The 26,366-nt window shown below is 37.0% G+C and overlaps 1 protein-coding gene across 6 annotated transcripts in view; it reads left to right on the forward strand.

Moving 5' to 3' along the window:
* Positions 1 to 2,563: 2,563 nt before the first annotated feature.
* LOC131072991 (malate dehydrogenase, chloroplastic) overlaps positions 2,564 to 26,366 on the forward strand; it is a 63,089-nt gene continuing 39,286 nt past the window's right edge. For 4 of the 6 annotated variants that reach the window (XM_058009327.2, XM_058009338.2, XM_059210974.1 and 1 more), the window contains exons 1-2: positions 2,564 to 2,751; positions 14,479 to 15,753. In XM_058009327.2, coding sequence (XP_057865310.2) covers positions 14,547 to 15,753 — 1,207 coding nt within the window. In that variant the 5' untranslated portion in view covers positions 2,564 to 2,751; positions 14,479 to 14,546. Of the gene's footprint in view, positions 2,752 to 14,478; positions 15,818 to 26,366 lie in introns of all 6 variants that reach the window. The other 2 variants (XM_058009342.2, XM_058009351.2) reach the window with 2 other exon arrangements.

The following is a 26,366-nucleotide window of genomic DNA, read 5'->3' on the forward strand; positions in this document are numbered from 1 at the left end:
CATCACATGAAAAATGCACAACTCATAACACACAGTTTTTTCACGTGGAAACCCAAATGGGAAAAACCACGGTGGGGATGAATACCCACAAGCTTGTTTTGAACTATTTTGAAGCTCACTCTGTTAGGAGCCTAGTCCGGTTAAAGACTTTACAATAAGGTTCTGCTAGGAACCGATCCTATTAAAGATCACCCGGTTAAGGGATGGCCATATACCCTGTTAAAGGTTGAAACCCTGTTAAAGGTTACCTCGCTAGAGGATTTAAAGAACTTAATGAACTTGAGTCACTTGGTTAGAGGATTTACAACAAGCCTATTAAAGCTACCCGGTCAAGGGTTTTTCCTTCTATTGAAATGATTAGAAGTCAACAAGTAAAGCTTTGATTTGATAACAACACTACTTGCTAAGGCAGATCCTTTTCAGCTCCTCTCCTCTGCAATCACACTCTGCAGGTTTCACACTCTGGTTTGGCAATAATCTCAAGACGCAGACACAAAAACAACATTTGCCAACAACAACAATATCAAAACTCATCGACCTTATAGACAAGAATTAGGTCGGTAACATAAACCCTAAATCCTAAGTATTTTAGGTTTATAATTACAAGCGGTCCAATCCTGACTGTCCAAACACTTTGCATAGAATAAAACAATCTTAAACAGATCACAAGTCACTCTGCATTGTCCGATCTTCACCGCATCTGGAGAACGGTAACCCATCACGCGCTCTTCATACACCGCTTAGAAAATCGCACATTCCCTAGGTAGGCATTCAATGCATTCGATCTCCACACGCAAAATCCTCAAGGAAATCCTTCACGTCCACACAACTGACGTGGCATCCCGATCCTTATTCTTAACATTCACAAAACACCATCGGTTGCACTGCACAGATCATACCGGAAACCCTAAAACTGAACAGAGACTACCAATCGGTAGTAATACTTAGTGAGCCCCGACACCGGTCCACTCCATCCCGGTTGACCAAAACCGCTTCCAATCTTCATACCGGTGCATACCAGTGTACCTGCTTGAGCACATATTGACATCAATGACAACATACTTTGTCACCGCTTCATCATATGCCAACAATATGAATTGGCACAATTAATGAATTAATTATGCAAAGAACTTAAAATAATTAAAATAATTATTTTTAAGTGCCTACATTTTGCCCCTCTTTTATGCAGTGGCAAATTTGGCGATGGGTAAAAGATAGAAGAAAAAAAAGAAATAGATGCCCCAGCGTAACGCGTGGGTGGTGTATGCCCCCTCAAGATTTTTTTCGAAAATATATATATATTTTTTTTGTAAAAAAAATGATGAAAAAATTCTTGAAATGAAGGAGGAAGAATTTGGGTGGAAGAGATGAACGAAAAAGAAAGAGAGAGTATATGAAGAAAAATAGAAGAGGAAATAGAAGGAGGGAGACCACAAAGGGAATGGGCCCACAAGTTGGTCCATATAAGCCACAAAGGGCCCAATGAGGAGTCATTGTTACACATAAGCCTTGGAGCCAATCAGAGCCTAGAAGGAGAGATGGATCACATTTCCACATGTGAGCATTCTGCCGAGAGGATTCGACGGTACAAGAGACCCACAGGCTATGGACCACCGATACGTAGGACTATCCTCCTTTGTGAATTTTTAGGTTTAGGGTAGAATCGAGGCTTAGTTTAGGGCAAAATTTTGGCGAGGTAGACGCGCTGATCACTGTTTTGGCGTGCTCGCCTATAGGGTAGCGCAAGCGCTAGTGAGTAGCACGAGAGGAAGGCGAAAAGCAAGGGTTTTTTGGGGAGTCACTGGTGTTTAGCGTGTGCACTCGCGCAACTACGCGGGCGCTCAAGCTACTGCGTGGGCGCTCACACTACTGCGCGGGCGCTCGTGATGGAGGAGTTTTAGGGTTAGGGTTAGGAAAAGGAAAAGGTCTTCCAGCGCGAGCGATCACGCTAGGGTAGGTTAAGGTATGGTCGGACGGGGGAAAAGGTCGTCTAGCATTATAAACTTTGTGTCTAACATTAATCATAATATTTCAAACATCAAAATGAAATTTAAATAATTTTATTTTAATTCATTAAATTAATACAACAGTTTTAATATTTTTTTTTAATGTCAATTGTCACTTCTCTAACTATAAGTTTATTGTTGTTTTAATTATTTTTCCTAAGTGATAATTATGTTGAAAGTATTTATCATCATCATCATCATCATTATCATATGGATGGTTTAATATCAAACCCGAATTTGTTTACCTTTTAGATACATGAGCACAAAATAGACTTGACCTCTTCAACTAAGAACCACAAATTGAAAGGTATCCATTCTCATATCATAAAACATTTATTTTCATCACAAAACTTTTTCTTTTTATATTTTTTATATCCTTCGCCCCACTCTAATGAGATGTTTGTATTATACTATAGTAAAAATAAAAAAAATCGAATGACAAGTTGAAGATTGCTAACTAAGTAATATAAATTGTGTTAAAAACAATTATTTTCATTAAAAAAAACTTTTTTTTTTCAATTAATATTCTTCACCCTACTTTAGTGAGAAGTCACTAGTACACTACACAGCAGAAAATGAGAGGCACACTGTAGCCAGTTTGCAACATGAGGATTGCCAACAGGCATTGTAACATCGAACTGGGTTCTGCCACGTAAGACTGTGTTGGATCTATATATTTTATCGGATTTACTATTCAGATAAATTTCAGAAGCCATCGTCGTTCACATTTTCTTCAAAACAAGAGGTGAGATAATGGGGTATTTTTTGTAACTTGAATGGTTTATCGCTCCACCTCTGGTTTGGATGATATTTTTGTGTTACAAGATTCTCGATAGGGGAGCAAGAGTGCACCGCTACAAATTTTCTTTATTAGTCTAAAACTCTTTTCTTTCTACCCCTTCTCTCGAAACTGGCTCATTCTTTTGCTGACATTATACTTTTCTTTATGCCAATTGAAGGGTTTTTAGGGTTTTGCTGATTTATAGATTTTGTAGAAAGTATTGCATTATTCTTGACATGATAGAAATGTTCTATATATTTGCAGATTAATGTTCCCACAGGAAGAATAAACAAATCTGGATTTTTAATAGGAAATCCTATAATTTTTTTTCATTTATAAATGTATTAACATTATATCAGCGATTTCCCCAAATCGTAACTCAAGTTTCTGCTGCATTAGTCGTAGAACTTTCCGTAAACACATTGCTATATGTTTTAACACCTACTATTTAGAGTGATGGCATGGATTTTTCTACTTTTAATTGTTATCCTTCAACTATTTGTAGAGCTCAGTAGCTCTCTTTGATTAAGCCTGTGTGCAGCATTTGCGCTGTTATCTCCTTTAAGGTCTATGATGCTATCTTTGCTCTAAATAGTACTCACCAGTATTACAGGCCTCTTAACGGTTTGGTGATTATTAACAGGACATTCATATTTCATGTTCATTGAATACTTAAGACTAATTCTCAGGACTTAGCACAGGATACTATTCTAGTGGACACTAAACCAGGAGACTGTAAGGCTCAAAAGCTCCATCCAAAGGGTATTTATTCTTATAAATTTGCCTGGGGTTTGCAATTAACTTTGTTTGTTTTTTAGTCTCGACCTGCACAACTATGGCCACTAGCAGGACGCATAACGCAGATTGTGTTTAAAATACTTACATTATTCATTACACTCTTTATGTATCTATACATAGAGACGTACCTCTGTATTTTTTTTTATTTAAATATCTTTGGATCCCTAAATAATATAGAGCAAATATAGGGAGTGCTCTCCAATTTCAAAATCTGGTAGTAGAGCAAGGTTGTAGCATTCATCGCAGAAACTATTGCTAAATCTAAAAGGTCTATATGTCTCTGTATTTTTTCTATTTAAATGATCTTTGGAACCCTAAATAATATAGAGCAAGTATAGTGAGTGCTCTCCAATTTCAAAATTTGGTAATAGAGCAAGGTTGTAGCATTGATTGCAGAAACTGTTGTTAAATCTAAAAGGTCTATGTGCCTCTCTATTTTTTCTATTTAAACGATCTTTGGATCACTGAATAATATAGACAAAATATAGGGAGTGCTCTCCAATTTCAAATTTTGGTAATAGAGCAAGGTTGTAGCATTGCTTGCAGAAACTGTTGCTAAATCTAAAAGGTTTTGAAAATTTTTATTGCACATTTTGTATTTAAGCCAGAAGTATTAATATAAACTTGTAATTGAAAGCAATTAATTCATGATGCTGAATAAAATAGAGGTTACGAGTTCAAAGATAAAGTTTTGGTGTTAATAAATATTAAAACAAGGAGTCACAAGGAAAAAGTACAAGGTCCACAAATTAAATACATTGATGAATACACGATAAAATTTTGCCTGCTTTTTGAAACTGAAGGCTTCACCATACTTATGCCAATATTATTATCAAGGCAAGGCCTTAATATGATATAGAGCTGAGTATAATTTTTGGTGGACTAGCACTTCTGTTATAAGAAGTTTTTCAAAAGTGCAAATAATACATTGGGTTCTATTTCCATAAAGTTGACTAATATTGATAACTTTGGAGAATATTATCATTAGATGAAAATCATTTATCTCTTGTCAAACCTGACCTCCAATGCCGATGAACTAGTACAACAAGACATCCCAAAGATGCTTTTTTATAATACAAATTTTACAAGAAACCATACCAAATACTATCCTTGACAAACTTGCCTATTATTGGTATAATGAACTTTTTTGTGCTAGAAATCTAAAATATATTATTGAATTGGTTGAAAAGAAGGCATCTAAGGGCGAATGTATGTTGTGCCTTCTCAAAGCGGGAACAATTATAGAAAATGCGTGGAATGCATCCACGCCAAAGGAAGCTTGTCTATCGTATATGGTCTTCCACCCATCACTACAGTGAAGTATTTTTGTGAAGCTTGTGTTGTGGGGAAATGACATAGAGAAAAGCTTGATTCTGGAAAAAGCATAGAGAGCCTTGAAGAAGTTGGAGTTAGTTCATTTGGATCATTGTGGACCGATGAAGACAATTTCCATAGGGAAATCTCAGAATTTCATGACATTCATTGGCAACTTCATTTGAAAGGCATTGATTTACTTTCTGAAGAATATGTTTGAGGCATTTGATGTTTTCAAGGATTTTGTAGAGCAAGTTGAGAATGAATGTGATAAAAGGATTAAAATGCTAAGATTAGATAATGGGGAGGACTATAGCGCAACAAATTTGTCAATTTTTGCAAACAATAGGGAATTAAGAAGCAACATTAAGCTCCACATACTCCACAACAAAAATGGAGTAGTGAAAGAATGAATATGATACTCAAAGAGAAAACTAAGTCAATGCTGAAGGCTTGTAACTTGGAGATAATTTATGGGGAGAACTAGTTCTTACAATGGCTGGCTTGATCGATTAGAGCTAACTAAAGGATTGGAAAACATCTCTCTAGAAGAAGCATGGTTAGGTAGGGAAGCATTGGTTGGGTATTTGACAATCTTTGGGAGCATTACCTATAGACATGTTTTGAAAGAGAAGAGAAAAAAGTTTGACAATAAGAGTAAAAAATGCATTCTTGTTAGATATGATGAGTGTAGCAAATTTTACCAATTATATGATCCCAAAGTGAACAAAATTCACATCACTAGAGATGTCATTTTTAAGTAAGAGTGTTGCCTTCCAAGTGTTCACAATGTTGATTTGCTAGAAGAGAAAGATGAAAATGATACATAATCATATTCACCCAAGAAGGTTGAGCTAGAATTAGAAAGCACTATTGGATAAATAGAAGAAAGAGAAAGTGTTGATGAGCCAAATTCAAGCTCATTATCCACTTTACAATCCAATATTGTTCTAAGGAGATTAGAAAGATTACGGAGAATGCCCCCATTAGAGGCATTGATGACAATTGCTATAAGTACTAATGAATCAAGCACTTTTGAGGAAGTTGTAAAAGAATAATAATTGCAATGTGCTTTGAAGTAGTAAATGGATTCAATTTGTTAGAACTAGACATAGGAGTTGGTACTTTTACCTATTGGTAAAGAAGCCATTGATTGTGAATGGGTGTTGAAAACCAAGTTCAAATTTGATGGGCCAATTGACAAATACAAAACAAGATTGGTAGCTAAAGGCTACAAACAAATTGAAGTTGTTCATTATGAGGAAAATTTTGATCTATTCGCAAAGATGATCACAATTAGAATGTTGGTAGCGCTTGTTTTCCAACACAAATGAACAATCCACCAAATGGATGTGAAAAGTGGATTCCAGAATGGAGGTTTGTCAAGGTAGGTATGTGCAATGTTCCACGGCCGTTGGGGACAGGGAAACGAGGGACAAAGGGAAAAAGTTTTGGGGATGGGTTTCGGGGACGGGAGACTTGGGCCTAGAGGGGGGAAACGCGTTTCCGTGGAACACTAGGTATATGCGACACAATTTCCTAGTTTTGTTGAAAAAGGAAAGAAACATATGTTATGTCACAGGAAAAAAGTACTATATGTTTTGAAATAGCCTCCTCAAGTTTAGTATTCAACTATTGATAAGTACTTTGTTTAGAGGGGATTTCAAAAATCTAATTCTGATCCAAAATTGTACATTAAGATTTTTTATCACAAGTTGCTCTTCATTGTGTTGTACATTGATAGTTTTCTCATCACTAGGAGTTGTTGGTATGTGGTGACTGGTCATGCTATTGGGCTTAAATTTTGGTGACTTTGATAGCTGTGACTGGTCAAGTTTCAAATTGTTGTTGTAGATGGGACTCAAGTAACATTCTAAGGGTCAAAACAAGAAAAAGAATTTGGGGGGTTTATTCCCCTGATGGGGGCTTGGGGGCAATGCCCACAGTGGGGTTCTTGGGGTAGTGCCCTCCAAGAAAAAATTACCCATTATGTAATAAAGGAGTCGGTATGTAAACCGACTATGTAAACTGCCAAAAATGGCTTGATAAATGAGTGTTTGTGGAATGTGAAAGACAAAGTGTTTTTAGATAGTGTGAGTGCATTGATATAGTGCACAACATTGGGTGAACCACGCTAAATTTGTGCTGTTGAATTGTTTTTTTTTTCCTTTTTTAATCTGCATTATTGTTGATATTGGTTGATTGCTCTAGTTTGCTTGAATCCGAAGAGGAATGATTAATGACCAATAAATAAAGTAGAAGAAGATATGAAGACCGATTTCGAGAAGTCCAATCTTGGATTATGTGATTACTTTCTTGGAGTTGAAGTGTGGCAAACACCTGGAAAATATATTCCTCTTTCAAATGAAGCACTCGAAAGAAATTCTCATAGTTCATAATGCAAGACTGCAAAGCTTGACCAACATCAATGGAGATAGGAACTAAGTTGAATGGAGGCCTAGATAGTAAAGCAATCAATGAAACACTATAGAGGAGTTTGGTAGGAAATTTTATTTTCTTGACAACAACTCATCTAGACCTATCTTTTGTAGTTGGAACCTTGCCTGGATTAATGACTCATTTAAAGTAGTCATTGTTTAGTTGCAAAGTGAGTTTTGAGATACCTTCAAAGAGCACAAAACTTCAGATTAGAGTATTTGAAGAATGAAGACTTCAAACTTGTTCATTTTTCCTATTTCGATTGGGTAAGTTACAAAGATTCTAGGAAATCAACTTTTGGTTATTGCTTTTGATCTATAAACTTCTAAATTTAGAATCTATAGAATAAAAAAATTGTGTTATTATACATAATTAGAAAATTAAATGATAGTTGTTAGAGAGGAATAGGAGAATTAAAACTCATTAATCTTGGAAATCTTTTAAAGAGAGAAAAACCAGATTGTGGTAGTGGTAATCCCGTACTATCTATATTATGTAGTACATTGGCATATGCAATAATAATTGGTAGTCTTTGTGTTTTTTTAAAACTTTTAAGCATTGTCAAACACTTGTCCATAAAAATTCATGTCTTTATATTAGAATTTTCATGATTTATTTGGATCATACCTCCCTTATTAAAGGATTGCTTGGTCCCACAAAAAGTTACATGCAAGATGGGAAAATTTCCTCCCCCTTTGTAAAATCTCTATGTGTATTTACTCCAATAGCTACCCTCTTGCAATGCTCAAAGCATGTTACATTGGATGCTATGGGTCAAATATAATTTAAAATTTCTTCCTATTTGCTACACCGAAGTGGTGCAAATGAATTGAATTGCCATGCAAGAAATCATGCTATGACACTTGGCTGTAATGTTGTACATGCTCCCACACAATTTTCTTGCTTTCTTGAGGTGGTATTCACATTTGTAAACATTACCAAATTTATAGAAATGTTTGGAGTACTAATCAAATAGCCATATAAGTAATAAAAACTCACCTTTCTATCCCTTTTGGAAATCCAATAGTGTCCTTTTTGCAAATCCAATAGTATCCTTTTTGCAACTCCACAAACCCAAGGGTTCACAATTTACTTTTATACCAAATTGATCTGACATAAATATAGAGATTTTAGAATCAAGAATTGAATTGTTCTACTTGATTAGAAAACTAAATGGTAGTTGTTAGAGAGGAAGAGGAGAATAAAAACATTATTTTTATCTTGGAAACCTTTAAAGAGAGAAAAACTAGACTTTGGTAGTGGCAATTGCCTACTACCTATATTGTGTAGGAATTTGGCATATACAATGAGCTATGCAATAATAAAATGGATAAAAACTACACCTTGTTCCATTTGATCAAGACCTTGCTTATGGATATAATTTGTCCCTTGCTCCATTAGCTACATATCTTTCTTGTTTACGTAAGCTTCTATGATCCCGTTCCTTTTACCTCTCGTCTCTCATGGAAATACAACATATGATTGTTCTCTTTAATTATGGAAGAAGATACAACATAACATACATTTGCCCTCATATGCCTTTTTAAAACCAATTCAATAATATTTTTTAGATTCCTATGCAGAGCAAAGTTCACTTGGACCCAGTCAACAAAGGAGCCAAAATGATGATTGTTTGGTACAAATTCCAAGTTCTTGTATCTATATTGTCACTGGATGCTTCTATAAATGTGGTCCTATCCAAGACACTTGCAATTATGGTGCAGTTCCTATGTTTTTCGTAACACTGCAATATTGTTGAACACTTGTCCATGAAAACCCATGTTTTTAAAGTCTTAGTTCCACCATTGTTTCATGGAGTTGTATGAAGCAACACAATTTGCATCTAAAGCAAAGTACAAGGTAGTTGTTGCAAGCAACATGTGAAGTAATATGGCGCAGACAACTCCTTGGGAATCTTTGACACCCACAACCTAATGCCATGATTATGTATTGTGATAATCGAAGTGTGTTAAAGATGTCAAAGAATTCACCATTCTATGCTTGCCCAAAGCATATTGAAATATATTGTAATAACTACCCTTGTTGCTACTAATTCTTTTCATCATATTAATTGTAGTTTAATTATCAAAGTGTAACGCATCACATATCTTGGTAATCTATCTTCTTAATGGAACATGAATACCATATGATCAACCATTTAATATGCTCTAGTTCTTGAGTCTTGACCTTTCAATTGATGTTGGTCCACTTTAAATTGTGGCACCAACGAGTATATTTTTAATTTATTTCAATTTAGAAGTGCTAACATTGAATTTTACCAAATATAGCAATGGTAGAACGAGTATATTTTTAATTTATTTCAATTTAGAAGTGCTAACCTTGAATTTTACCAAATATAGCAATGGCAGTAACTCTCTACCACTACTTGCAATCATGCATCATATAGGACAAGCTCCGTATAACCCTAGCCCTAGGTTTATTCTTTGGGGGTTTGCTTGAAATTATCTTGCCTATGGCTTTCAGTGATTTAAAGATTCCACAGTTTGTGCCATAAACTTCCATCCCTTTCATTCAGAATGTATTCACACAAAATGAAGTAAGGTCAACAGGTCAAGTAAACAAATAATTGTTCTTTCATCTCAAGGACATAGTCTAAAAGAGACTATAACCCATGCCCAAAGACAAAGTGTTCAATAACAAGCAGCAATTCCAATTTCTTGGAAGGACTGTCAATGGTTATAGTTGGTAATATACCAGCTTAAATGGCTTATCAATGAAGAATTACCAACCTAAATCAAGAAATAGCGGAAGTATTAAAAAATAAGGTATGATGACACTAAAATTGTCATCATTGAGTATTCATAGGGTAAATGCAACAGAATATCGATCAACCCACAATTCCATAAAAGTACCTACCACTCCCCATTATCTGTTCAAAATGTGTGAGCTTGATGAGATAATCTCATCACAGCTGTAAGTATTAGCTTTTGATACCTTTAGACACTTCCATAACACATATATTACCTACTAAATCCTCACTATGTTATCATATAACTATGTCATATGATTTGTATTCAATTTGCATGATATAATCCTATTGTAACATGCCGCAGTCAGTAACTGACTACTAGCATCAACCTTAAAAGACATTTTCTGATGGTATTGAACAACCAGCCACACTCAAAGTCCAGTGTACTCTCTGCTACTAATGGGAACACCTCCTCTATGTTGGGTATAATGCAGGATTTGGACATTACTTTACCACACTCTCTTGAGCTAATCATATTTTCAAGACATCAAAACATCTCAGCCGACGATAATAGGAACAATAATCCAAAAACCACTTCATTCCATTACCCATCATAATAATTTATTAACTAAATACAAAGAGCCCAAGTTGTACATGAGTGTCGGGTTACCTAGTACATAAGCTTTCCTCAGAAGTTAATCATCACCTTCTAATAGTTGTATGCCAAGGTAATTAGCAGACCCTACCATGGTCTTGGAGCATCACTGTCAAACCCCGAGCAAGCTGTTTAGGTTCTTAAAGCTAGTTCTATCAGTTGATACAGATAGAACTCATGTGCCAAGCTCAAGCAATATGTGTTGAATATTCAGTTCATCGATCTCCTCATAATTCCTTACCATAGATATGAATTCAACATCTCTAAAAAAGACCTTTCTTACCCTTTAGCATTGTGCTATTGGGCTCAACAGCTAAGAAGGATCTATCCATTTACCCTTATCTCCATTGTTACAACTTTTCAACCAAGTTCCCACAACTTAAGAATATATTTCCTTAGATATTCCATGTTATCTTGAATACTCTGAAATTCGTAGGGGATACAAGGATTATCATGCCATACTGCATTGTGATAACACAAATTGTTATCATCATACCATATAACACCATATTCAATATTGAGCTAAACAGTTTGTGAACAATCTTTGCTAACAACTTTTCAAAGTTATTTATTAGGGTTAAGACAACTAGATCAAATGACTAAAAGTTGAACCCCCAAAGATTCCAGTCAGGCAATAATTCTAAAGTTTGGTGATCATTCATTTACATTTGGGATCAAATCTTTGCTTTCTAGAGTGGTATGATAATTAAAGCACAACAGGCTAGCTTCTTCTAAGGTTCAGCTTTAGAGGCAGCCCGAGCTAAAGTATAAAAATTTCAAAAACCAGAACTTGGAAGACATCTTATTGGAAAACAAATAGTCATTTACCATTCTTTCATTCAGCGAAGAGGAAAAGCAAATCAAACAAGAAAACCAAAACTCCATTTAAAGTTTGTATAATTCCACCACCACTAACCATGGTCCTCGAGTGCTAGCTGAAAACTGCTCAAGGCAATATTAATGAATTGAGGGTTGTCACAATGATAAGGAGGATGGAAACAATTGGAGAAGAAGATATATTTTGTGGGTATCAGTTAGAAACATCACCTCCAAATTCCCTGAACTCAATTTAAGCTAATCTAATAAGATGCATACGCATACGCATAAGCATAAAGATTCAGATTAATTGTTTTCAGCTACAGGAGTGAACTTCTTAGAATTAAATGCTATTTTAGGAATGTAATGGTGAAGGAGGTGTGGACTTAGCCACAGGAATGATGTTGAAGATATTTCTGATGTAGGGCCTAATATCTGCCTTGCTCCAAGAATGATGTTGAAGATATTTCTGATGTAGGCCCTCAAATCTGCCTTGCTCCAAGAATGATGTTGAAGATATTACTGATGTGGGCCCTAAAATCTGCCTTGTACCAAGAATGATGTTGAAGACATTTCTGATGTTGGTGCCAAAATCTGCCTTGCTCCAAGAATGATGTTGAAGATATTTCTGACGCAGGTGCTAATATTTATTCATTTCCCAAGCTCCTCCCTGTTGCCTCTCATTTATTCCCTTTTATGAATTGTTTTCTCCTGACTTATTCTGGTCCTCACCTAACACTCCCCCAAAGCACAACAACAAATATATCAGAGGGGAGTTTCATAGCTGGAAATTTTCTGAGAAGCAAGGAAAACAATGAATAGAAATTATCCAACGTGTTCCACATTAACTCTAAATTGTAGTAGTCAACAATCCTGCACAAGCAAAACGCGCATAGGCTTCTTTTTCTTTGGGCATGGAGAATAGACCTGCTATGCATTCCAAACACAAGAGCTGCCTCCCCAAAATATTGCTCTCTATTTCTTCTTGCTAGTCCAATAAGGTTTCTGTGCTCCCTTCTTGATTGCCTGTCTCCCCTGCTTATCCATTTCCTTTTTTTATTTAGAATGACAACCAAACCTTACCGAAATTCTTTCAAATTATTTAAATTCTCATTAAAAGACTTTGCTGCCCCCATGTTTCCTGTACTTCCACTTTCAAACATGAAGGATGAAGATTCATTTTGGACAGCTTGGGGCGCAAGCACACGGTCCCATGGAATGTTTCTGACAAGAAGTTCCAGCTACTCTAGTTCATTCCTGTCTCTTTTTATTTTATTTTAGTTTAGTTTTTCTAAAAGCTAATGCAATTAGGGTAGGTTAGACTACTTTTTTCCTTTTTCTTATATTAGTTTGTTCCCAAACTGAACTGCAGAACATGCATCATCTTGTACCTTACCATCGGTGGATCAATAAATGTACCTGCCAACAACTATATAATTGGATGCCATCTGGGATGTGGCATACATCATCACTTCATTTGTGACCATGTCCTCAACAATGAAATTGAGCTAGTCTATACACCAACCATTGAGCAGCTTCCAGATGTCTTCAGCAAGCCTTCTAGCACAAATGAGTCTGTATGCTTTTTAAGAAGGCATTGGTGTCAAATGTTTTTCATTTTTAAATGGATAGCTAATAAACCTATTTGTTATAGGTGGTCCCATCATCTAGTTGTTTTGTGTGATGAAATAAAGTTTATGAGTGAGTGTTGAAAATATAAACTTTACTCATCACAATCCTTATGTGTCTACACATGCATTTCTATGTCTTTTTCCTATTTAAAGGATCTTTGTATCCCTAAATAAAATAGAACAAAAATAGACAGTGCTATATGATTTTAAGTTTAACAGCTTGACCTTGGCTCATCATCTTTGTCCATCATAAGAGTAGATTATGGTAGGTGGTATCTAACTAGACATTAATACTAATATCAATTAAAGACTCACAGTGTCCATAATGCCTAGAAGAAACCTATGTTTCACTAAGCCCTTTAGGAGAAGGAATGGCTAGGGGAGACTGGAGAAGAGGGAGAAAGTGATGGTCAAATGCAGGAAAGTAGAAAGGAGATACATATAATTACCCCTAGAATCCTGGAACTGATATTGTAATGGAAAAACAGCATGGGAACAGCGATGAGAGGCTGAGGGAGTGAAGAGTTCCTTTAAAATAAGAGGAAAGAGTTTCTTGAAAACACTATTGTATTGATGCCAATTTAAATTTCAGTGCTATCTTACAATGGCAAATATATTATGTACCAAATTTTACTGTCATTTGTTTGTGTGAGATCTTTTGAAATGTAGTTTTGGTTTACCCTGAGATGATATCTTGGCTCTTCTTAGAGTGGCAGACATGTGCTTCCAAATTTTGTTGAAATAGGATTTAATTTATCACAATTGGTGGATAATATTGCATCTGGCTTATTAGTTATCTTAATGCTGTGTACATTAGTGAATTATGCTTCAGGCCCATATTCTTGTTCTAATTCAATAATTGACATGTGCATGTGGCCATGATGTTTTTGGATGAGCTCATCTGCTATTTTTGTTTATGGAGGTTATATAAGTTGGATTTATACAGCTAGATATTCCTTTTTCCTAGTGTTTGTGAAGGCATGGTCATAGAGATGAGGTAACCAAGGTGTCTAGTTATCAAACAAAAGCATTTTTTGGAGTGGTGTTTTGATTCTCTCCCGGGTTTATTTATATCTAGATATGTGTCATTACATCTTCATCTCTGGTATGCCAGTGTTGAATATGACATCAATCTGTTTTAACAAATCAGTTTTGTCTCTAGATTGTGATCCATTCTGTACAAAATAATCCACGGTGGTTAATTGTGTGGACCTTACTGTCTTTGTTCTTTTGACTGATGTCTCACTGGCTACTCATCCTGGTCCAGTTAAAATGTTTTTATTAATTACATATCTATGGGTTAAAAAGATCTTTTTGGATCCTTGCAGGTTTCACACTCAAGAAACTTAGTAATTTTGTTGAGCTTAGTGTTCAGTTGTTTGTAGTGACAATTGCAATGGCTGCTGCTACTTTGCCAATGAATGTGGTGTCTAAATCTCAACGTCAGTCAAATGCAAGGCAAAATCACTTTTCAGTCACAGGATTACCATCACATCTACCTGCACAGAGCCTCTCAGTGAGAAATACCTTCAAGGGTTTTAGTGGCCTTATAGCTAGTAATTTGCAAACAACTTTCTTTGGCGAGGAGATAAATGGGGCATTTCAAGTGTCTTTTGGTAATTCAAGGATGGGAAAGAAGAGACATGCTACAGTGAGGTCTGTGCAGGTTCGGGCATCACTATTCAAGGTTGCTATTCTTGGAGCAGCAGGAGGGATTGGTCAACCTCTCTCCTTGCTGATTAAAATGTCACCTTTGGTCTCTGAATTGAATCTTTATGATATTGCAAATGTTAAGGGGGTTGTTGCAGACCTTAGTCACTGCAATACCCCTGCTCAGGTGTTGGCTTTCACTGGAACTGCTGAACTGGGAGATTCTCTGAAGGGTGTTGATGTAGTTGTAATCCCTGCAGGTGTTCCAAGGAAACCAGGCATGACCCGTGATGATCTTTTCAACATTAATGCTGGTATTGTCAAAATTTTAATAGAGGCTGTTGCAGATAACTGTCCAAATGCTTTTGTCCACATCATCAGCAACCCTGTAAATTCTACTGTGCCCATTGCAGCAGAGGTACTCAGGCAAAAAGGAGTTTACAACCCCAAGAAATTGTTTGGGGTGACCACCTTGGATGTGGTTAGGGCTAACACTTTTGTAGCACGGAAAAAGAATTTGAGGCTCATCGATGTGGATGTACCAGTTATTGGTGGCCACGCGGGGATAACCATCCTTCCATTATTATCTAAAACTAGGCCTTCGGTGACATTCACCCAGGATGAGGTTGAAGAGCTTACACTAAGAATTCAGAATGCTGGGACTGAGGTTGTGGAGGCCAAAGCTGGTGCAGGGTCTGCAACTCTGTCTATGGCATATGCTGCTGCCAGATTTATTGAATCTTCTCTCAGAGCATTGGATGGTGATCCAGATGTATTTGATTGTTCATATGTGCAGTCTGAATTGACAGAGTTGCCATTCTTTGCATCAAGGGTTAAGCTTGGAAAACAAGGTATTGAAGGGTTTGTTGTTTCTGATGCGGAGGGATTAACTGAGTACGAACAGAAAGCCCTTCAGGCCCTTAAACCTGAACTGAAAGCAAGCATTGAGAAAGGTATTACTTTTGCACAGAAGCAAGCAGCCACAACTTCCTGATTGCATTGAGTCTGACTTGCGGGGCAAGTAAATTGTAAAACCCTTCATTTTTGTAGTTTAGATATTAATCCATGTCATTGCGAGGAACAGTTTCATTTCGCATCCTGAAATAAAGTTTTCAGTTCTCATGCAATCTACAACAAGCTTTACAATCCAAATATTAATATATTTGAGAATTTTTTAACCTTGTAAGAAATATTGCATCTCTGCTCTTGTTATGGCACCTTTGTACAAAATATATATAGACTAAATAAACAAAATTTACCATAATAGAAATGTTATATATTCTCATGGGTTTAAACTCTATATTATCTGTTAAAAAAAGGAATATTTTAAATGGTCTTAGTCAGATTCAATAACTTTGTGAATATATCATCATATTGCTCTTATTTGAGAGTATCCAAATCATCAACTGGCTCATTAGAACCAGATGCAATCGGACAATAAGCAGGTTAGTTGTGTTTCTTTTTATGTTTTTTTTTCGTGTTTTTAGTTTTTTCATCTGTCATGTCATACCCACACTAGGACTGTTTTTTAATTGGGTTTTTATTATGACAATCGGGCAACCAAAATAATATAAGAAGTCAGGAGGTACCTGAACCAGTACAATACCAGAAAAGTATATGTACGAGCTAAGTCACTAGGTTCGAATTCAAATTCGAAGTTCGACAACTTTGAAATTCGAATGAAGTTCAATGAGGGAAAAATTCGAAATGTATAAAATTCGAATTAAATTCGTCATATGTAATTTTTAAATTGTTTTAATAAATATATGTAATATATCTATAAAATTGCCTAAATAGTTTAACATTGATAAATAGATTTGAAATCATTACAAAAAGATGACATATTTATAAAATATAAACCATAGGAAACATATGCTAGGGCATGAACGACAGGCAAAAATTGCAGGCGAACTTCTCTTGCAGGCTGCGACTATCATGGGTCCACGACTATTTCTCCTGCAGGCCGCGACTCACGGCAAATTTCAACGAATTTTTTATTTTTTTTGAAGTTCGGCGAATTTCGAACTTCAAGGATGAATTTCGGCCGAACCTGGTGACTTAGTGTACGAGTATGGGGGCCTTATAGACATTCAACTACTCAATATTTCAAGTACAGATTCTAGACCATTTACACTGGTTTTCTGCTTTAAACATACTAATAAACAATTGCAAGATTCAAGAATGAATCTGTCAAATACAAGCTTTGTCACAAGATTGACAGCAATCCATTTTCTTTATCATACTATTAAAGCCATGCACATAGTATATGCTGTTCCTATCTCTACGTTGTAAGATTTGTCAACTAGTTAGGCCTATTCAATTTTTCTTGGCTAATCTAACAAATTCATAGGTTAAATAGTTTAAGTTATGATTTTAAATTAAAAATAGCCAAGGTTCCAAATAAGCTCGAGCACCAACACTGTCAGGAGATTACTGAATAGAGTCAGATGGAAGAGAAAGACACGACGGTGATTATGCCTGGAACCTGACACATTTCTGGTACGTACAATCGAAATCTTTCTCCCCACCCCTTTCCCTCTAGATCTACCACCCCACGAACCGGAATGCGATCGAGTCTCTCCCCACGTTCAGCCGTATAAAATATAATTATGATTTGTGTTAATCAATACAGGACATGAATTGAAAGGTGTTTGGCCTCAGGGATGAAAGTCAATTAAACCTGGACTGTCATTCTCTTCCTTTGAATCATATAATATTCCCTAAAATCTAGAGACACTAATTGTAATCAAGAGATTGGAAAAGAAGAAGAAAATTGAAGGGAGCTGTGATAGATGGTTGAGGGTTTGTAATATCTGTTGCTTGCCATAACATCCTTGACATGGATTATCGACAGAATAATGAGCTTTATCAAGTTTCCAGCAAGTTTATTTTAGCTTTAAAGGCAACTATTGAAAAATTCAAAAAGCTATTTGCTCTGCCAACTTGCTAGAAACCATATGCCAAGTGGGCAGTATAATAGACTTTTGGTGCTAAAAAAGAAGTGGTGACGGTCAAATAATAAGTATGATTTTTTTTTATTATCACTTTTGTTTTTGCAATTTTGGCAAAACTTGGTTGTGACTGTTTTTAGAAATTTGAGTTCAGCCATTTGCCCTTGGAAACAAAATCTATATTTGTATAACAAAAAGCATCATTTTAGCAATCTGAGCAGAATGCTAAAAGGAGAAAAATTCAGCACTTCATTATAGCATTCAGTTTTTTGGGGGAAACAAGTAAGAATGATAAATATCTAAGTTGCTGGTTCGGGTTCGGGCACGGGTTCGGGTTCGAAGAACACGGTATGCCGGTACGGCAAAATTTTGAAAAGGGGTTTGGGTTCATTTGGGTTCGTTAGTACAAAAACATGTAATTTTTTTTTATATATATATATATTTTGATATTTGTGAAGCCTATAAGCATGAATTAAAATTTGCATGTCACATAGCATCATATAAACAACAAAACAAACATAAACTTGTAATCATAGCATCATGATCATACCATAATAGCATCATATACATCAAGTTTAATATCAAAATGACAAAATATTCAAGTATCATTGTTTCAACTTTCAACAATATAAACTTAAAGTTTAATCATCAAATGGATCATCTAATTCCTCCTCCTCCTCCTCCTCCTCATCATCATCATTGACATTGACATTGACATTAGATGAGCCAATGCCACTTGCACTTGCACTATAAGTTGGCTCAATATCCGAGTCATCAAGTGTCAATGCAAGAAGCTGAGAGGCAGGAGCATCCAAATCAGTATGCTCTGGCTCTATATCCCACATCTTTGTTTCCCCTTGTGTGTAGTCATGTTGTTTGTGTGAAAGAAGACGTAGGTTGGAATGCACATATACTAAATTCTCCGCTCTTTTTGATAGCAGCCTATTGCGCTTTATAGAGTGGATGAAAGAGTATGTGCTCCAATTTCTTTCTGAAGCAGATGAACTAGCAACCTATGAAGACAAAGTAAACAATTAAAGTTATAAATTAATATTAATAAAAATAAAATTACTAGCAACCTATGAAGACAAAGTAAACTATAAATAAACTAAAACTTGTAAATTTAAAATTTTAATTAATTAAACTTACTTGTGATAAAACTTTTATAGCGAGGGGTTGTAGGTGTTGGAAGCATGTGCCATGGAAGTACCACCAGCTATGAGCATCCTTCTTGGATCTATGATGAAGTGCATCAACACTTAGACCATTCCCATTTGCGAATTCTATGAACTCATTTGTAACAACATCTCGCAAATCATCATCGGGATATAGTCTAAGAAATGCTGCCTTGTACCCATCAGATACTTCTAGATCTCTCCATGGTGGAATCCTTCCTGGTTTATCAAAAAACTGATTGCTATAGTACTTAGGTGTCAAGGCATAGGCAAGAAGGTGCAAAGGAGTGGTCATCTTATTCCACCTTTCTACAATAATTACTTCCAGTTCTTTGAAGAATTTCTCCTGAGGATCATTCTCTTTTTCATTCATAGTGACCTTTATTTTTTCAAGCATTGAGTCAATGCCATCATAAATCTCACCTATGCAAGGCCTATCCATGTCTGTATAGCGAATCATGCTGATGATGGGCTCAGTGATACTTAGGAGATATGTAACAAGATCCCACCATTTCTCACTCAATATTCTTGTTGTGACGTTTTCACACATCGCCCCATTGCAAATGGGGACCCCCTTCTTTTTAGGCCCTCCCGGTTTTTTGGCTTGCGTTTTTGTGGTCTTTTCGCAGCAATCTTGTCAATCTCTCTGCTTTGCAAGTGTTTGGGGGTCATATTGATTAAATCTGCTTTTTGTTTGAGCGAATTCGGCTAAGTCTAGGACTCGTTTTGTGAATTTTACGGTTTTTGCCTTTTGTCCTAGATTTTAGGGGTTTATGTTAGGGTTTTGGAAAAACTGAACATACAAATGGAATTAGGACCCTTCAAGGGACCTCCCAGTAAAATTTGAGCCCAAACGGAGCAACTTTCTATTTTTAGAAAGTCCCTATTTTTTAGGGATTTTTCCGAGTCCCGGAATGTCGCCATTTTGCCAAAAATCAAACTTACTATTTTTAGTAAGTTTCTATTTATAGTAAGTCATTCCTGCGTCCTGTTTTAGGCTCTAACTCTGACATTTTGGAAAGTTTCTATTTCGGGAAAGTCTATTTGTGGTAGGATCAGGCTAGCAGACAGCGAAGAATCAACATGCACAATCACTTCTAAATCTGGAAAGTTGAAAGCAGACAGGCAAAGGTCTAAAATGGCTAAGTATGAGAATCATCCCTGAAGTGGAAGGCACAAAATTGTTCTAAGTCTGGAAAATCCACCTTCAAAATCCCAAAGTGGCATCTCAGCACAGACAGTGGTCAAAATTTGGCTAAGTTTGGATCTCCTATTCCAGAAGAGGAAAGCAAGCATGATCATCCAAGTCCAGAAATTCACATCAATCCACCAATGTCATCCTGATCCAAAATGGCCTGAAATTTGACTAAGTCTGGAAATTTGGAAGATCTTCCAAAATCCAGAATTTGCATTATGATTCCTATGGACCTGAAACCACTCTCAAACATCCTGACAATATATATGAAATATAACTTGAAGTATAAGAACTTATACTTAAATGTTATATTTCATATATATATCCTGACGAAGAGCCTGAAATGATGGAAAAATCCATGAATCCATGAACGTGGCCAAAATGCGCCCAAGACTGGGCTGGGGCGCTGAATTGAAGATGCCATTCACAAGTGCAATAATCCACCTCTCCATGGACAGAGCCAAAATGCGCCCAAGTCAGGGTTGGGGCGCTAAAACCAAGAATGAATTCACAAGCGCAATAATCCACCTCTCCATGGACAGAGCCAAAATGCGCCCAAGTTAGGGCTGGGGCGCTAAAACCAAGAATGAGTTCACAAGTGCAATAATCCACCTCTCCATGGACAGAGCCAAAATGCGCCCAGGTCTGGGCTGGGGCGTTGAATCCAAGAAGTCATTCACAGAGAGAAAATTCATGAATCCTTGGCATGGTAAAAAAAATTTCGTCCAAGCAAAGAATTTAAAATTTTGCCTAAGGCACGGAATCCAAGGAGTCAAGGAGGAATAAAAAGAAGAATTCTCCTCGGGCGAATTTTCAGTTATGCTATTTTTAGACATCAAATCCCGGGCAAATATGGAAATTTTGATAGATTGAGAATCGGGGTGAAATTCTTCATCCAATCAACCTGGCTCCTAAATTTTAGGAGGATCCCTAAAAATAGGGATGTTGAAAAGGAGACGTGAAAATTTGGCTAAGTGATGGAAATTCCTTCCTTCAGGACATAATTCCAGGAAAGGTGAAAAATTGACTAAGTGTTGGAAATTCCTTCCTTCATGATAGAGTTCCTGAAAAAGGTGAAAATTTGGCTAAGTGTTGGAAATTCCTTCCTTCACGACGAAATTCTTGGAAATGTGAAAATTGGGCTAAGTATTGGAAATTCCTTCCTTCAAGACAGAATTCCAGGAAAGATGAAAATTTGGCTAAGTATTGGAAATTCCTTCCTTCGGGACAAAATTCCAAGCAAGGAAGAAATACACCCAAGGATGAGTTGAACATAAAATTTCTAAGGCAAGGAAGGAATCAGGGATGAACTGAACAAGAAATTTCCCCTCCAGGGAAAAAATTGAAAAATCCATTCTCGGGCATCAAATCACATCCAAATTTCAAAAGTTTTACAGATTTGGATTCATAGGAGGATTTTCTCTCTCCTAGACCGTGGAACCCTAATTTGGAAATTTTCCTAAAAATAGGAAATGTTCAGAATTGATGAAAAACCTTCTTCAAGCAAGGAAAGTTGAGGAGACTTCAAGAAAATTCTTCCTGAATCGAATTTTCCCTCTCCAACAATTCCAGATGTGCAGGAGCGGATATACAACGGCGGGGTCCACTTGCATGGCGAGGATCTATTGAACACGTGGCAGTAAAGTGGCACATTCATTACCGGAATATTTGACGAAATGGCGACCCGGTCATTGCATGTTGAATTTATGACAGATTCCTTTTGCATGCAATCGCCGCATGTGGAAATGATGGATCATTTATGACATAGTGGGGTGATTTTTGCATGGATGAATATTCAACGCATGTTGGGCGAATTTGAAGGAGGTGGTGCATTTAATGCGCAGTGGATGCTATTTTGGGTACTTTTGAATTAATTGTATATGGGCATGATGGGTTATTAATTGGAGATTCCCACCTTGTTGCATCATGTGTGGAGAATCTTTTGGGCAAACCCTAATTAGGGTTTTGCATGTAGCCAGGGCTTGAAGCCTATATGAGGGGGTGACCCCCTCATTTGTAGAGGGGGGAGCTTTGTATGAAATTGTTGCGATAAGTTTTTGAGAAAATAATAGTGAAACATTGTTCTTTGATGGTGTACACTTCAATTATTTTTTCAAAGCTTGCATGGTTTCACCTTCCTCGCTTAGTAGTATAGTGCTTTGATTTCAATGGAGAATGTAATGGTGTTTGATGAATTTCCATGGTTCATACTTTTTGCATCTTGCTGATTGTAAGTTGCAGTGTAAAGTTAGCTTGAGCCACTAAACTTGTGCTAAGTTCGGTTGTGGACAGTCGTTTGGATTGCGCCGTTTTGGGTATTCAAATGCACTTTCTCAAAATGAAAATTCTTCAATATCCTCAGAAGATTGCACCGGTTCTTTCGGAGTTGTAGTTGATCTTGGCGAAGTAGAGCTTGGTTTGTTTGGAATTTGTCCACCAAAGCACTATTCATTGTTATCATTGCCCTTAGGAGTAGATTTAGATCCTTCTGAACCCTTTCCCTTTTCTTTCAGTTCATTTTAGTCCGTTCGCAGCAGCAGCATCACAAAATTGCCATATCCGATGATGGAGTTCCAGCCACAGCAAAGAAGTGAAAGAATTATGCAAACGTAAGGCCCCTTGGATTACCAGCAATCACATCAGCCAACTGAGTCACGTCCGTAGCATAAAGGAACCTTGGAGTCGATTGTTTGAACTTCTTGCAATCTTAGCATGCAATCGTACTTTTATCAAGAGAGAGTGAAGTGACCGTTAGGCAACTTTATTCTGTGTTCGACGCTGTCATAAAAAACACGTCAACAGAATTGGCGCTGGGAGGAGGGCTGATCGTGAAATTGAATTTGGCTGGAACTAGCATGAGCTTTGAAGTGCAGAATCAGAGATATGTTAGATCTCTTATATGCCAGAAAATCCAAAAAAATTGAAAAATCCCAAAAAATCAGAAAATTGAAAATTAAAAAAAAAGATTTCTCAATGGAGCAAGAAGTTGATATCCTTCAACTTTGGTGGAGATTGAATGCACAGTTATATCCGCGGAGTTTGTCTGAATTTGCATCAAGGAATTGTTGTAGAATTCATAACACTGGCGGACACAATGAGATGCATTGTTTAACATTTTTGTCAAGGATGGAATTAGCCTTGCAAGGGAGAGTTTCCATTTCAGAAGTACATGAGCCCGTTGTACCGATGAAAGTGGAACCCAAAGCTTCAATTGTTGAAAATGAATTTTTCATGAGGTTCAAGGAGATGGTTAAGAAAGGATTAAGTATTGAGAAAGACTTGTGCATAGAAGGCATCTTGCTCCCGTGTTGGTGTAGGATCCACAATACCACTCATTCCGACGTCACATGTCCATCATGCAGGGAAGCTATTCACCAAGCTAAGATGCAGGCAGAGTTGGAAGAATCGGCAAAGATGTACACTATAGAAAAGTGGTGGAATGCTCACCTTCAACCAATTGACTTAGCATCAAATGAAGAAGGTATTAATACGGCATCTTGTAGTAAAGAAAGCACGATTGAGCAGGACAATCAACACAATCCAGTCAAGAGAAAATTTGCGTACCTCATACCAAGGAAAGGAACACTGGTTGAAGTGGAGGTTGACAAAGAAATGGAAGATGTTCAAACAAATGCAAGCAATGTTTGCACAGTCAAGCAAGAAGAGATGCTCCTTGATGAAGAAGTCTGTTCGTGCATGCTCCAGATGGAAGATATGATAAGCAGCTCAAGGCGGGAAGGAATATGTGATAGTCAGTGGGCCGTTGAGATGGAAGTAGAGTACGAAATGTAGGTCGGGTGGATGCTTGAACCTCTACTCAAGATCCAAGAAGAATTGTTAAAAGAAATTGAGATACGTGAGATGCCGATTGAGGAACAAGTTGTCCTGGTGAAGAATGAAGAGCAATTCAAGTTGGGGCTCAACTCGTTATCAAAGATTCAAAAGAAGCTAGCGGTTGAAATATTCCATGTTTCCAAGTTTCCATTTGAGTCCAAATTTCGCCACCGCATGCCTACTGAAGACTGGAATTCTGAGCTGCATATGGCGGATGCCAATGGAATGATACACCACCAACTTCGACCTCCTAATGAAGTAGTCAATGATATGCGAGAATTCTCGCCCACGCATGAAAACCACCAGGTTGTCTCTTTCCTTGCTCCTGAATTTGAAAGTTATGGATTTGATTATGGAAATCTAGGAAGAAGAACTTGTTTATGGATTGATCATGGTCCCGACGAGTTGCCACAATTGATAATATTTCTTGAAGTCTTGCTTGAGTTTGAGATTTGTATTGTGAAAGATTACTTTTCTGAGTTTAAAGATGAATTTGCTAGGCTTCGAACCATGACTAATGCCATGTTACTCCTACACATCTTGATAAATCATGTTAGGAGTTGTATATATTCAGGTCTTGTGAGTATTGTTCGTTCGAAATTTTGTTCTTATTAGAGTAGGTCTCCTTTCCGTTTGCTTTGTTTGTTTTCCCGTTGGTTTACGGGGTTTTGGCTTGTTTTGTTTTGTTTTTCTTGTTTGTTTCCCCGTCGGTTTTGTTTCGGTTTTGGTTTTCGGCCTTTGGTGCTGGTTTCCCTTGAGCTTGTCCACTCAAGTGGTTTTGCTTAGGTTTAGGGTTTTGGAGTGGCCTAAATTGTTTGGAGTTCCTGTTTGCGGGTAGAATTGAGGATGTTGTATTCCACTTATGTTATCAATTGCTCTAAGTCATTCAGATCTCTTAGGAGAAGTTATGGTTGGTGAAAACTTTGCATCTTGCTTCAGCACCACTGGAATCTCCAAACCCATAGTAGGCTTCATTGCTTACGAGCCAGAGGAATTGACGGAAATGAAATGAAATATCAAAGGAAAAGAAAAAATGAAAAATGAAAAGAATTATCAAATTATTGGCTTTGGGAGCATACGGATAACTCCACCGGGGCTATGGACGCCCGATTGGCAGTGGAGCAGTACTCATGGGAATTCCAGAGACAACCTCTTCGGAGCTATAGACGCTTGACTGACAGCGAGGCAATGTCCCGGATGCTTTTGAAGTATAGATACCTATAGCTTGCCATGACTAATTCTAGAAGTTTGGATGGTCTTGTGAGATGCAATTAATGCATATGTACACACTTAAGCAAGTGTGCTTTAATTTGGATTCCAGCCCTAAGTGCTTTTCAACACTTTCCCTGTGGATTGCACTTTATCTTTGAAAACTTGAAATGTTCAGGAACATTTATTCGGGTGGGGGCTAGATGTTGTGACGTTTTCACACATCGCCCCATTGCAAATGGGGACCCCCTTCTTTTTAGGCCCTCCCGGTTTTTTGGCTTGCGCTTTTGTGGTCTTTTCGCAACAGTCTTGTCAATCTCTCTGCTTTGCACTTGTTTGGGGGTCATATTGATTAAATCTGCTTTTTGTTTGCGCGAATTCGGCTAAGTCTAGGACTCGTTTTGTGAATTTTAGGGTTTTTGCCTTCTGTCCTAGATTTTAGGGATTTATGTTAGGGTTTTGGAAAAACTGAACATACAAATGGAATTAGGACCCTTCAAGGGACCTCACAGTAAAATTTGAGCCCAAACGGAGCAACTTTCTATTTTTAGAAAGTCTCTATTTTATAGGGATTTTTCCGAGTCCCAGAATGTCGCCATTTTGCCAAAAATCAAACTTACTATTTTTAGTAATTTCTATTTTTAGTAAGTTTCTATTTATAGTAAGTCATTCCTGCGTCCTGTTTTAGGCTCTAACTCTGACATTTTGGAAAGTTTCTATTTCGGGAAAGTCTATTTGTGGCAGGATCAGGCTAGCAGACAGCGAAGAATCAACATGCACAATCACTTCTAAATCTGGAAAGTTGCAAGTAGACAGGCAGAGGTCTAAAATGGCTAAGTATGAGAATCATCCCTGAAGTGGAAGGCACAAAATTGTTCTAAGTCTAGAAAATCCACCTTCAAAATCCCAAAGTGGCATCTCAGCACAGACAGTGGTCAAAATTTGGCTGTTTGGATCTCCTATTCCAGAAGAGGAAAGCAAGCATGATCATCCAAGTCCAGAAATTCACATCAATCCACCAATGTCATCCTGATCCGAAAATGCCCTGAAATTTGACTAAGTTTGGAAATTTGGAAGATCTTCCAAAATCCAGAATTTGCATTATGATTCCTATGGACCTAAAACCACTCTCAAACATCCTGACAATATATATGAAATATAACTTGAAGTATAAGTTCTTATACTTAAATGTTATATTTCAT

Source organism: Cryptomeria japonica, chromosome 9 (genome assembly GCF_030272615.1).
Source record: "Cryptomeria japonica chromosome 9, Sugi_1.0, whole genome shotgun sequence".
In the NCBI taxonomy this organism is placed as follows: domain Eukaryota; kingdom Viridiplantae; phylum Streptophyta; class Pinopsida; order Cupressales; family Cupressaceae; genus Cryptomeria; species Cryptomeria japonica.